This window comes from Carcharodon carcharias, chromosome 11, assembly GCF_017639515.1.
Source record: "Carcharodon carcharias isolate sCarCar2 chromosome 11, sCarCar2.pri, whole genome shotgun sequence".
In the NCBI taxonomy this organism is placed as follows: Eukaryota; Metazoa; Chordata; class Chondrichthyes; order Lamniformes; family Lamnidae; genus Carcharodon; species Carcharodon carcharias.
Window position 1 is genome coordinate 33294814 of NC_054477.1, and position 13851 is coordinate 33308664.

The 13851-nt window shown below is 41.8% G+C and overlaps 1 protein-coding gene across 1 annotated transcript in view; it reads right to left on the bottom strand.

Moving 5' to 3' along the window:
* The window catches only part of LOC121284482 (anosmin-1), a 187154-nt gene that overhangs the window by 68815 nt on the left and 104488 nt on the right, over window positions 1-13851 (bottom strand). Inside the window, exons 3-4 of the mRNA XM_041200001.1 lie at window positions 1932-1994; window positions 1364-1586 (exon numbers count right to left, since the gene is read on the bottom strand). Of these exons, the coding sequence (XP_041055935.1) occupies window positions 1364-1586; window positions 1932-1994 (286 nt within the window). The remainder of the gene's footprint in view (window positions 1-1363; window positions 1587-1931; window positions 1995-13851) is intronic.

Below are 13851 nucleotides of genomic sequence, written 5' to 3' on the forward strand. Positions count from 1 at the left end.
CTATCTACAACCTGGGCTCCCTTCTTACTGGAGTGCAACATCACAGAATTAAACCTCTGTTAGAACCCATGAATGGGACAAATATACATGTTGTAGTCAAGATCTTAGACACAAGTCAAACGCATCATCATCTTAATTTTTATGTTACTTCCACAGCATGGTACATGAATTACACACAAATATACCCAAGCTGAATATTTGCCAAAACTTTTATATATTCTTGGTTACACCTTTGATAGTGAGTAACCCTTGATAGTTATTTCATGTTTGAACATAAGTTTGGCATGGTGGACTGATAAGCCTGCCACGTATCACAGAACAATGGGCTTGTGGCCACAAGTTCCACAGAATCGGAATTGTTAGTTTCAGTTCTGCCATCCTGGAGACAAAAGAAGGTTCCCGAGGATGGAGTTAGAAGGTTAAGAGCTGATTTGACTTAAGTTTCCGAGATATTACAGGGAGGTGATATGGTAGATAGAGAGAAACCATTTCCACTTATTTCGGAGTAAGGGGCTTAAAGAGTTGGAAATGTTTTCACAGCCCAAAATTTCAGTTCTAGGAGTTAGGAACATGGCCTAAAAGTCAGAGGCAGGCCTTTGAAGTGAAGGTAGGAAATATTTCTGTCTGCAAAGGGTGTTAGATGTTTGGTACTCTCTCTGCAAATGGCAATTCAGGCTAGGTTAATTGTTCATTTTAAAACTGAAATTGATAGATTTTTGTTCACCAAACATGTTAAGAGATATGGGTAAAAAGCAAGTATATGAAGTTAGGTCACAGATCAGCCATGATCTCATTGAATGGCCGAATGGGCTCCAAGGGCTAAATAGCCTATTCCTGTTCTGTGCTCCTACGAGAGAATGAAGATGGAAGGAATCAATCCAAGTTACTCCAGGTACAGCTAATCAGCACAAGAACAGACACAGAGGCCTGGTAACATGTCACTGAGTCTATCCTGTCCAATGATACACATTCATGGTGCATGTAAAGAGGGGAAAGAAAGATAAGAACCAAGAAGGGGGAAAAACAAAAGATCTGGGAGAACAGACTTTTATTTAAATCACACACAATGCTCATTCTCTTGACTAACTGGATCACTCTTGTAATGAATTACTGTTGTCATTATCAATGTCAGTATCATATCTTGTTCTGTGAAGCGCTTTGGGACATTTTTACTACATTAAAGGCATTATGTAAATGCATGTTGACAGAAATTATTGAAGGATAAGACTGCAGGAGGCACTTTAAAGCTGCGCTACTATAATCCTCCCAACAAGCAATAATATTATTGGAAAACATTTGATATATGGAACAAACATTTTAATGTTTCAGTTAGCATTGTTCAACATATAAGGCAGGTGCATACCCCTGAACAGGTTCCGTGGTATTTGGCAAGTATGACCACAGCCATTGGAACAGCATTTCTTCAGTCCCGAGCACTCATCATCTACCTCACAGCTTTCAACACAGGCAGCAGCGAAGCCACTGGCCTTCTCTGGAGCGGGACAATCACCTTGTTTCGCTGACTGGATTGATTTGAGAAACTCACAGCTGGTCAGGCACTCATAGTGTTTCTTTGGAAAGAGAGACTGGAAATTAAATAAAAACAACTGTTTTATTTACTAAAAAAAGCTTTTTCTCAAACTAATGCTGAAAGATTTACAAAACCAGTTGTTTATATGGTAAATAGCAAGGCTGGAAGAATTCTATAATTAATGTATTTGTTTTGTGAACATTTGTGGCTGAAAAAAATTTGGTCCAAGTGATGAAACTCATTGTGCTGTCTTTCCATTTCAGACTGCGGTTTCACATCCCTGTTGGTACAGTGTTGCCATTAGCATTTAAATTCAGTAATCCTACAAATTGAACCAGCATTTTGACTTATCTTCAAAATTGATAGTAGCTAAAATAAATCACCCAAGGGTGGACCTTACCTCACACTTGCTTTGGCAGTGAGTCTCCTGTAAGTCCCAGGATTCTTTGCAGGGCTCCAGGCACTGTAAAGCAGAACAAAGTGCCTGTTAATGTCAAAAGCCACATCAAAGGGATAAGATGCATTAAAGTCCATGTCTATCCATGCCTGTGGCTCACTCTTACACACCAATGCCCTCTTAAGTGACAGGAATGATGTCTTAAAAAAATTGGAAAGTCATATTAACTCCATTTGAGTTGTCAAATCTATTCTGATGTGGTTAGAGATACTGCAGTGTTTTCTTTGGCAAAGGCATTTTCAGTGAAAGAATTATGATGTTTTCAACTCACTAATTAAAAAAGAACTCAAAATAATATTTACAGTCTTGAAACAAAATGCAACTGTTGCACTGCATGATGAGATAGATCTTTACATTTTTGCATGCTAGATCGGATTGACTGATATATCTGTGACCACCCAAAGAGCTGTTGCTTTCCAAATGTAATCCCTGCTATAACTAAAAGCTCAAGCCATCCAGCTCTTATATTCATATCCAGTCCTGAATGTGGTCCATTCATGTTAAATAGTCACGGAGCTATTCTGCTACCAACACATTTACATACAAGCAATTTTACTGACTTCCCAGCACCATTTTTTGTTTAAAATGTCATCTAGAATGATTTCAGTTTTGTACACCTCAAGGATCAAAGTTAGAAACTAGTAGCTGCTGTTGACTAAGAGACAAAGCCAATAATTGCTGCTACATTTGTAATACTGCCTTAACCACCAGGGACTTTATGACAAGTGGGTTTAATGTTCTGGGTCTGAACCCCATCCAATCATGAAAAAAACTGAAACTATTGTTCATCTAACCCAAGATTTAACATTCCCGATAGCTCAAACTGACAGGAAAAGAAGTGTCTTTATATTCAACTATTTTTATCTCAGGCAAAGCTGTTTACATTCGAAACATCTCATTCTGTATAATGTCTGGCCAAAAATAAATACTTTGGCTAAAATCCAGTCAAGCCACATATGAGACCAAAGCTTTGCAGAAGAAAAAAAATCTAAGTTGATCCAACAATGCGTTATGATCAAGATCATGCCATTGATCGTCTGAGACACATTCAATGACTGTTCTTCAAACTGAAATGAAGACTACAAGTGTAATTTCTCTACACCATTTGAACATAATTTCCAGAGCTTAGAAATTATACTTGGTGGTAGGTTAGATTTTTAAATGGATACAGACAAATAGACAGGTGGATGTAGGGAGATCCACTTCTGCCTCCAGGTAGTTTAAGGAACAAGGAAAGTAAGATCAGAGAAAACTACTTTTCATGCGGGAAGAAAAACTTCAGTCTTAATGATAAACATTTTACTGGGAGGAATGTTAACATTTGGTTGATAGTATAAAACCATTTCAGCCACCATTATACATGCTTTTACCTGATTTTTATTTTCATTGAGCTCCAGTTGTAAAATACCTTGCTCTTTTTTTTACATCTCTGCACCATCGCATTGATGATCTTTTAAATCATTTCATTAAGCAGACTGCAGGTGCAACAACCTATCAACCCCTCCAGATCCATTGACCCTCTTCCCTTCACCTCTCCTTCCTGCTACGTATTTCCAGCATTTCCTGGTCTTATTTGAGGAAGGAATAATGGGTTAATTTAGTTTTGAAATTTTAAAATAAATTAGGGATGCACACAGAACTACTGGTTTGTCCCACATTAATAATATATGCTATAATTTCTTTAGTATGTTGCCCAAACACACTGATTTATTACACGTAGAGTACCTCAAAACCAGCTACCCCAAAATTGACGGTGTCCGAAAACCTGTCATTTTTATAATGTTCCATGTATCAATTTTAATTGAGTAAAATTTAAAAAATAACTTACTGAAAAATTCAGCTAAATGCTGCATTGGCAGGGTGTGGCTCCATACTAGTTACCGGCTTTGTCAGTTTGAGCACTGTTCTGTCCCGCACTCCAAATGACCCTTGACCCTCACCCCCACCTGGCTTGACCCGAACTGCCCATGGCCCAAATCACCCGACCCGAAAACCAGCAATATCCAAAATCCAGCAAGGCCTCGGTCCCGAGAGTGCCAGATTTGAGGTTACTGTACCTGTATACATTTGCACACAATGCACTAACTGTTCTCTTCACAGAGCATGGCAAAGGCATTTGACTAGCAACACATATCTTACATAGTAGAAAGACATCTTATTTACAGCACAAAAAAAACAGCCACTCAGCACAACAGGTCCATGTTGCTGTATATGCTCCACACAAACCTTCTCCCACTCTTTTTCATCTAATCCCATCAACACATCCTTCTATTACTTTCTCACTCTTGTATTTATTCAGATCATCCTTAAATCCATCAATACTATTCACCTCAACCAGTCCTTGTAGCAAGTTCCACATTCTCACCTTTCGCTGGGTAACAAAATTCCTTCTGAATTTATGCTAACATATGAATTAGGAGCAGGAGTAGGCCACTTAGACATATGCAGGATATTTAAGGAAAGCCAACATGGGTTTATCAAGGGAAAATCAAGTTTAACTAATTTGCTGGAGTTTTTTGAGGAGGTAACAGAGAAGGTTAATAAAGGAAATGCTGTTGATGTGTATATGGATTTTCCAAACACATTTGAAACAGTGCCACACAGACTTGTGAGCAAAATTCTAGGTCATGGAATAAAAGGGAAAGTAGGCACTTGGATAAGAAATTGGCTGAGTGACAGGAAATAGGGAGTAGTGATAAATGATTGTTTTTCAAGTTGGAGGAAGGTTTGTAGTGAAGTTTCCCAGGGGTCAGTGTTGGGACCTTTGCTCTTCCTGATATATATTAATAACCTAGACTGTGGTGTGCAGAGCATGATTTCAAAATTTGCACATGATACAAAGGTTGGAAATGTTGTCAACTGTGATGGGGATAGTCTTGAACTTCAAAAGTACATGGATATGTTGGTGGATTGGGCAGACAAGTGGCAGATGAAGTTCAGTGCAGAGGAGTGTGAGGTGATTTGTTTTGGCAGGAAAGGTATGGTGAGACAATATAAAGGGAGAGCCTTGAAAGGAGGTGCAGGAACAGAGGGACCTCAGTGTATTCGTGAGCAGGTCATTGAAGATGGCAGGGCATTTTGAGAGAGCAGTTAATAAAGTATATAGTATCTTAGGCGTTATTAATAGGGGCATTGAGAATAAGAATAAGGAGGTCATGTTGAACTTGTATAAGACACTAGTTAGGTCTCATCTGGAATGCTGCATCCAGTTCTGGGCGCCATACTTGAAGAAGGATGTGAAAGCTTTGGAGAGAGTTTAGTGGAGATTCAGAACTATTCCTGGGATGGAGAACCTTAGCTATGTGGATAGATTGGAGGGGTTGGGACTGTTCCTTGGAGAAAAGAAGGATGAGAGGAGACCTGTTAGAGGTATTCAAGATCCTAAGGGGCATGGACAGGGTAAATAGTGAGAAATTGTTACCACTCAAGAGAACATCAAGAGCTGGAGAGCACTGATTCAAAATAATTGGCAAAAGTAATAAATGTGATGTGAGTAAAATTTTTTTCACCCAGAGGGTGGTTGGAATCTGGAACAAACTTCCTGAAAGGATGATGGAGGCAGGTTCAATCGAGGTATTCAAAAGAGAATTGGTTTCCTACCTGAAAAGAGAGAATGTGCAAGGTTACAAGGATAAGGCAGGGGAGTAGGACTAGGTGAAATGATCTTTCAGAGGGACAGTGCAGACTTGATGGACTGTGATACCTGGCCCTTTGAGCCTGCTCTGCTCATTCAAGAAGGTCATAGTTGATCTGATTTTAGCCTCAACTCCACATTCCTGCCTACCCCCAATAACCTTTCACCCTCTGGCTTATCAAGAACTTAACTACCTCCGCCTTAAAAATATTCAAGGTCTCTGCCTTTTGAGGAAGAGAGTTCCAAGGACTCATGACCCTCTGAGAGAAATAAATTCTCCTCACCTCTGTCATAGTGCATTTAGGAACTCCCTAATGGATTTATGAGTGACCATCTTATATTATGGCAAAAGCAAAATACTGTGGATGCTGGAAATCTGAAATAAGAACAGAAAATGCTAGAAATATTCAGCAGGTCTGGCAGCATCTGCAGAGAGAGAAACAGGGTTAGCGTTCAGGACTGTGACCTTGAAAGTGGCAGAAAGTCACTAATCAGTGATTTTAGCCTGAAAGAACTACACCAGTCAGCTGAAACTTTTTGTTGTGACTGACCGCATGGTTTCCATGTTTCACCCTTCATCTGCTCCTATCAGGTCAGTTTCATTCTACGATGAGCTCCCATGTATACCCACCTCCTCCAACCTGGTGAGTCATAGACACAGCGTGAAACACATGCGCCGTTAGGAAGGAGCGAATCCCCATGCTTTAAAATGTTCTAAACTGCCTTTTAAGTCAACTCAATTTCTTTCCCACCAGATCGTGGGGTTTCCCATTGGACTAGCAACCCACCCCGGGGAAAGCGGAAGAGGGAGGGATCACGTCGGGATCCCAACCAGACATCATTTTCCCACTGCATTCTGCTTCTTCTTCGTAGATTGAGGCATAAGCATTAGTTGTAGGAATGGGACTGACTGAATTTCTCCCTAAAGAGCTGGCATGGACTTGATGGGCAGAATGACCTTCTCTGTGCAGTAATGACTATGCTGGTGGTTAACCAGAGCCTGACTGCACTTCTTAATGCAAAGCTTTAACAAGGCTCTAACGAGTTGAATGGGCCTTTCCTCCTTACATTCTAGTGCAATTTTTGCTCTCTTTGAAAGGTGGGAATACCAAAAGCACTGATAAATATGGAGAAATCATCTACCATTCCACTATTCTTTACTTGCGACCATTTTTCCCGCTAAAATTAATGACCACGCAAATAGACCCCCTCCTCTCCTGTCATCAAACATTTATTTTAACCTATCCACAGATGAACCATAGGTTAACAATTTGCATAACAATGCATTTTCCCCGTGCAAACATGTTGTCATTCTTATCGTCCAAAATTCATGTAACTGCAATATTATACAGTTTAGAAATTTTAATGAAATTTTAATTCTAATATCCTCTGAATCGATTTCATACTTAGAATCTACTGGAGTCTGCAGCTGAAAAGATATCAGGAGCACTGGAGTCAGAGAAAATTTTTGTCTTTGAATCTTCTAACTCCCCATTTCCAATCGCGTTTGTCACCCTCGCACGGCTCTTAGCAAAGTGACACTGCGCTTTCGTTCAAAGTACTATTGGGAACACAGCACAGAGTTAAAGGCAAACACTGCAGTTGTTAACATCTTGAAGAACCCTTACTCCAGCATAAATGTACTGAAATTTTCATTATGGTGACTGCCCTGTACCTCCTAGGCAGCAGCAATTGAGGGCATTATAGGAATGTAGGCATGAAACATATATTAAAGCCTTGGTCAAGATTATCAGCAGGATTTAAACTGCTACAGCTGAATGACATTGCTCACACCCTTCCATGTTTGTTCCAGGCTCTTGGTTTAAATGGTGGAAACAGCAGCCCACTCTTCACACCGACCAACAGGTAACATTACCGGGGCCAGATATTCCCATCCCGATGAGGAGCTGAATCGTGCTGAGTGGGCTTAAAAAGTGGCGGGTGGGACCCGCTTCCGGGATTCCCGCTCCCATTCCCAGCACTGGCAATTTTCAGTGGTGCAGAATAAGTGGGCGGGTCACGAGCCTGCACGCAGCTGCTCTGACATTGCCGGCACCATTGTGGGAGTGGACTTGGAGGCCTTCTGCAATTCTCATGGTGTTGGGTTGGTTTTTGAAGTGGGCGTGTTCCACACCAGCACAATGGGGAACCATATGAAAAGGAAGTTCAAAAGTTGTTGCCAACTTCATGGGGAGGATCTTCAGGTCGGCGAGTGGGGGCGGGACCCGCTCGCCGACACATAAAATGACGCGGGATGATGTCGGGCAGAACTCCTGATGTCACCCCACATCATTTCCATTTTCAGATCAGCGGGGGGTGCGGCCGAATCAGCTGTGCGCCCGCCGACCTGTCAACTGCCTACTGAGGCCATTTAAAAAATACTTAACATAATTAATGGACCTGCCCGTCCAACCTTAGGGTTAGCGGGCAGACCAGGAGCCCTGGCAGGCTTAAGAGAAAGCATGAAACCTCATCCATGGGCGGGATAAGATTTCATGAGCGTTTTTAAATATTTAATGATGGTTAGGGGACCTCACATTCATCTCCAGAACTGGGCCAATGTCTCAGTGAATGGAGGCAGCTTTTTAACCACCTCCGTCTCCACCTCAGGCTGCTGTAGGAGTGGTAGGCCCAACTCTAGCCTGCCCCTTGCTCCCCATCATGAAAATAGCATTGGGTGCGCATTGCTGCTCAGGAGGCAGGATTGCGACATCAGGAAATCTCCTTCCTCCCAATTCCCACCTCCAAGTGAAAATCCAGCCCCAGGATTCCCGCTTCTTCAAGCTGTCCTGCTTTCCTCTGGTAAAATGTTAATGGTGCTGTCAGTGGCTTGTTCTACCCACTACTATTGTAACCATTGCAGCAGAAGAAGAAAGTTGGCCATGTGGACTGTAACAATCCTTGCTCTTCGCTTCACATTTACACATTCCAGTACTAATGACACCAGCTGGGCACCGAAGTCTGCCCTTGTGTTGATCTTCAAGCTGATCCTGCTAAAGGCTGCTGCTTCCTTCCTTTTCGCATATCACTTACAATCATTTCTTGAAGAATGTCAGCTGCAATTTTTTAGGGTTCCTTTGGGTATATAATCCAAGAAGCTAGGCGAATCGAATGGGACTCTGAAAATGTTCCTAGAATGGGATCTAGCAGTCACTTTGCATTACATTATTTTTATTTTAACAAAGTTTGCACTACAATATCAATGATTTATTGCTCCCCAGCATTCTAATTTATTACATATTCTGGCAAGATAAAAATAACTGATTCTGGTTACATAATTTTCTCCTTTTATTTTCTCTGTCGTTGGGCAGCTGCAAAAACAATTCAATTTTCAATAGTGACAACCTTCAAGCCACAAGTTTAACTAAAATCAAGCGAAGGATTTGTGTAGCCAAGATTCACTTCATAATCTCTCCACATTTCCTATCTCTGCACTGGGGGGGGCAAAGAGATATTTAAAAATATTGAGGAGCCACGTTGTCTCAGCTTTGATTCCTGATCTCCAACAGGGTGCTGAAAGGTCTCAGCTACACTGGACAAGAGATGGAAAGCATTAGTTCCAATCCTGACTGCTACACAGTGAAGATTCTGCAAACTGAGAATGTTTGAATGTCAGGTCAGGGTAGGATTGTGGTTAGATGCAATGCCCACCACAGCCAATAGTCTATCAGCACATCCTGACTGAACATTTGAGTGAGGAATAGGATGGCCAGCACTTATGGAACCATAAGTCAGTGCCTTTAGAAGAACTAGGGACAAAATGGAGGGAAAAATGAACAGAAGTATCTCGAGCTAAAGAAAAAAATAACACGAACAAAAGTTCTTTACAGTCAGAGTACATCCAAATCTGTAAGCCAATACAGCTCAATTGGATCATGTTCCATTGCGATCCATATTTCCGACATGTTACTTGTCATCTTTGTTTCTTGACACAGTTTGGTTGATATCCTTATTTATGTGAACGCCTGGGAGTCAAGAGGTATTTGGCCTCCCATTGCAAATCATCATGTGAATGGCATTGAAAATATTATAACCCCGAGCAAGTTAGTATACTGTAATCTAATCGAAAGGCTCAGGTGACATTGTAAGCCACAAAAAGCCATTTATAATACCCATTTAGAGGACACAAGTGTAACTAGAGGACACAAGTATAAAATTAACAAGCATAAAGCAAGGCCTGGGATTAGAAGGAATTCTTTCCCTCCCCTCACCCCCTGCCCCAAGAGTTGCAGACGTGTGGAATAGATGGAATAGATTTCCGACTAAAAGAACTAATCCTTCGTTGATTAATATTGTTATAAAAAAGCTTCATGAACCCTGAGCACTATAAAAACACATAAGAGTAGAGGCAATTAGAGGCTGTATGGAACGTGATGGAACCTGAGCTGCTGGGATCGTGGAAATGTCATGCCAACCAGTTTAGCATTTAAGAACAGGTAAATATTCTGGAGGTTTGCGCTACTTACCTTTGAGAGAGCAGAAGGAAAGTGTACACAAGCTTAAATGAGTTAGTTAGAGTTCATAAGAGAGCAGGTGAGCTTTGTTATTTGATTTGCTGTAGAGGGTTGAACTGCACGGCCTTTTCTGATTCCATGCCCTCTTCAGTTTACATCAGGAATCCAAGATTATATCACATGTCCAACATTAAATTCATTTCCCAGTTCCTTTTATGAAGCAGCAGGCAATGCATTAGGCATGCTGACCTTGATGTCTGAATTCCTAATATATACACCTGTCATCTGAAGCTCCGTGCCTGGAGTGCTACATCATAAAATTTATGCCACGGTGTCGTGTCATTTCCCAATAATGCACACATGATCAAGTTCCACTACTCCTGCAGTGATAATGTCACTAATTTAATCCTTTAGCGAAGACATCATCATGTATGAATGGAATGTGGTGACCTTGCATTTGATATCCACCATGATATTCATAGATTCTTTTAAAATGAAAAGTTTCGGGAGTTCTTTCAAATTAGCACCATGTGTATGTTTAAAAAAAATCAAAAAGGGCCTGGGTGGGAGCGATTATATTGAAAATAACTGCGCCTCGTGATTCAATCTCTGTTCTGAGCGTTCAAGCTGAATTTTCCCAGACCCATGGCATCTGGGAGGCAAGAGGTTGGGACAGTGAGGAGCCGCATCAAGATGGCTCCTTGATGCATTCCTACGAGTGGGGAGCTTTCCTGGGGTGAGCTGGAAAGAGGATCAACTGCCTGCTCAAAGCCGGCGGGCAGCCAATTGTGATGGTTAAGGCCCCAATCAGGGGCCATTCACTGGTCTCGTCGATATTTTTCCATCAGTGGAGCAACCCCCTCACCAAACGCAGAGGCCATCAGCTCAATGGAGGCAGAGTCCCTGAAACAGGCCAGGGGTCTATTGGAGCTGGAGGCTTCATGCTCCAATGAGAAGGCCAAGGTCAGAGAAAGCCACATCCATGACCCAAATGATTCCTCCAGGGAGGTTTACCCTCCACTCCGAGGAGCTGAATAACTTCAGCCCGCATATTTATTGAATTGGATCATTGAACTGAGGGCGCCTCCATGTTGAAGTGCCCTTGGAGGCCCAGCCCATCTCAGTAGCCCTGCCTGTTCTGCTGGGGCGCTGCACCTTCAGAGCTGGCAGTCCTCTGACTGGGCCAGCAGCATCTACATCCTGCCCGCCCAGCTTAACTGTCTGCCGAGCTCCGAGGTGGCCAATTAGGTGGCTGTCTCTCAGAAGATTGTGTCGCCGGTCTCACTGCCGACAACTTGAGACATCGGGACTCCCATTTGATCCTAACGTCAGGTCCCTAAGCCTTCAAGAAAATCCAGCCCTTTACAATGAGATTGTTTACATTTAATCGCTCTCAATCTTTATACATTTATATATCTTATTCACTTATACATCTTTCATTTGTTATGGATGCTATGCAAACTATACTATGGGCACTTATTTAAAACATTGCAACTAGTGGTGTTAATTAATGCCACTGGCGATGCCTGATATAGGACGATGTTTCTGTTATATGTATCAATGTTTTCAGAATCTTTACAGCGCTGGGTGAGAGTGTCCTTTATTGAAATGGAACTACTACAGGGTTAATTCCTCACTCCCAGTGGAGGACTCCACTCACAGGGAGCACATACCAGAGAATCCGGTCCAGCATTGTAGCCCTATTACTTTGAACATAACTTCGCTGGCTGATGACAAGGAATTGACTCATTAAGTATCTCTAAAGAAACAACCAACCTATGGAGTTAGACCTCCAACATTGTTCTTCTCAAAGCTTGCTACATAGGGAAATATTGATGCATCCTTGAGGACTCCCTGCAAATGCTGACACCCTCCCTGCATCAATTCATCGCTTCCAAAAGGTAGAGTGGCTGCTCAAAGTGAAAGCAATGCTATAGTTGCATTTCATCAAGCCAGGAAGTACAGAAAACACATAAGCACGCAGAACTCTCAAGACAACATTTGTCTGGTACTCGACGGACAGAAATCAAATAACCTCACAGGTCCTTACAACCCATGGGACCCAGTTTGAAAACCTTCGTTCCAACAGGACTTGTAAATTACTCAGTAACTGAGCAACCTCTGTACAAGGCAGTTGCACAACATATTTGCTTAATTTGTAAACATGGCAACAAAGCTTTTTGATATTGTCCGTGTCAATGGATCATTTTTCTTTCACTTTGGTCATTATTTCCTTCCATTTCAATGAACTCTTAGTATTTATGTCATGTACAAACTTGCCTTAGGACAACAACGTACAGTTGCAGCCTATTCCCAAAGCAGTCCGAGCTGCAGAGCTTCAATTCGACAATGTTCACATGACCAGACAGCATTCTGGTGCGAAACAAATGCAAATAGCAGCTATTTCACTCCATTACACAGATCTACAAGATAATAGCCAATGTAGGAAAGGTAAATCTAGAACACTGCGTCAAGTTAAACCTAAAAAGCAGGTTCTAAATTTAAACTTCAGTAAAAGTCAAATTGAGCATTGATGTTAGATTATCACAGAGGTATCAACGCATGGAGTAGACTTTTGAGAAGAGTAATGAGTATAAAAATTATGCACTCATTGTGACGGGGAACTGCAGAATCCTTTCATCAATGGGTTAAGATGGACTGAGCGGCCTTATTAGCTGATTGAGGAAACCTTACCTTTAAAAATTCTGCAGAAAGGAGCAGGGATGAGCACAGATCATGCAGGAGTCATTTGAAAGGGGCAATAGAGAGATCTAGGCCTGAATTTCACACTCCCCTGCAGGTGGGCATTTAGGCGCAGGAGCGGTGGTGTTAAATTGAAGAAACGGTTTCCCTCCAGGTTTTCACCCACCCTGACCACGCAGTGATTTTACGCTGGGTTGGGCAAAGCCTCAGATGGGCTGCCTGCCCTTGCCCCAATTGAGGCCCTTAAGTGGCTAATTATTGGCCACTTCCGGCCCAGCATCAATTTTTAGGCTGGCAGGAGGATTTCCCCAGCGTAGGGGAAGCCTGAAATTGAATGGGCTTAGGCCTCGGGCAAGTATTTCAGAGCTTGGATAGCAGGGAGATTTGCAAAGTGCTAACAATCATTATGAGGCAATGGTCATCACAGAGGGACCAATAGATTGGAAACAGACTTTTGTGGTACCCCTATTTAAAAGGGCGACAAAACAGATACAAGCAACTACATATATATTAATCTTATTCTAATACATTTAAGTTATAAAATTGGTTATCCAGTGTTAACTTGATGATTATCTGTGCAGCAACAGCCTAGCTTTAGACAGGGAGGATCCTTGTTAATCATCCTCCTTAATTTCACTGAGAAAGCGTCAACCCGCATTGGGTATTTTGCACTTAAGACTTCTAAAAAGCACTTTAAAAAGGTCCACTTGAAACGGCATGAATTCAGCTCAGAGATGTGGGGATTCGGTATGGATAGGAAATTGCCTAAAGGGTAGAAGGCAGTGGTTAGAGGGTTTATGTCATGACAGGTGTTGGGGAAAACATTGACAGGATTGTCCTTCAGCTCAGTATTGGAACCACTGTTGTTTCTACTTTACACCAATGATTGGAATTTAGGAGTTTACAGGTGCAAACTGTTCAAATTTTGCAGATGACACTAAACTTGAATGGCCAAGGAGGCACCACAGAAATTACAGAATGAGCTAAACAAAATATGTGAGAGGGCTGAATGGTGGGTGAAATTTAATGTAGATGCAAGTGTAAAGTATTGCATATAGGGTGTGAAAAGTAT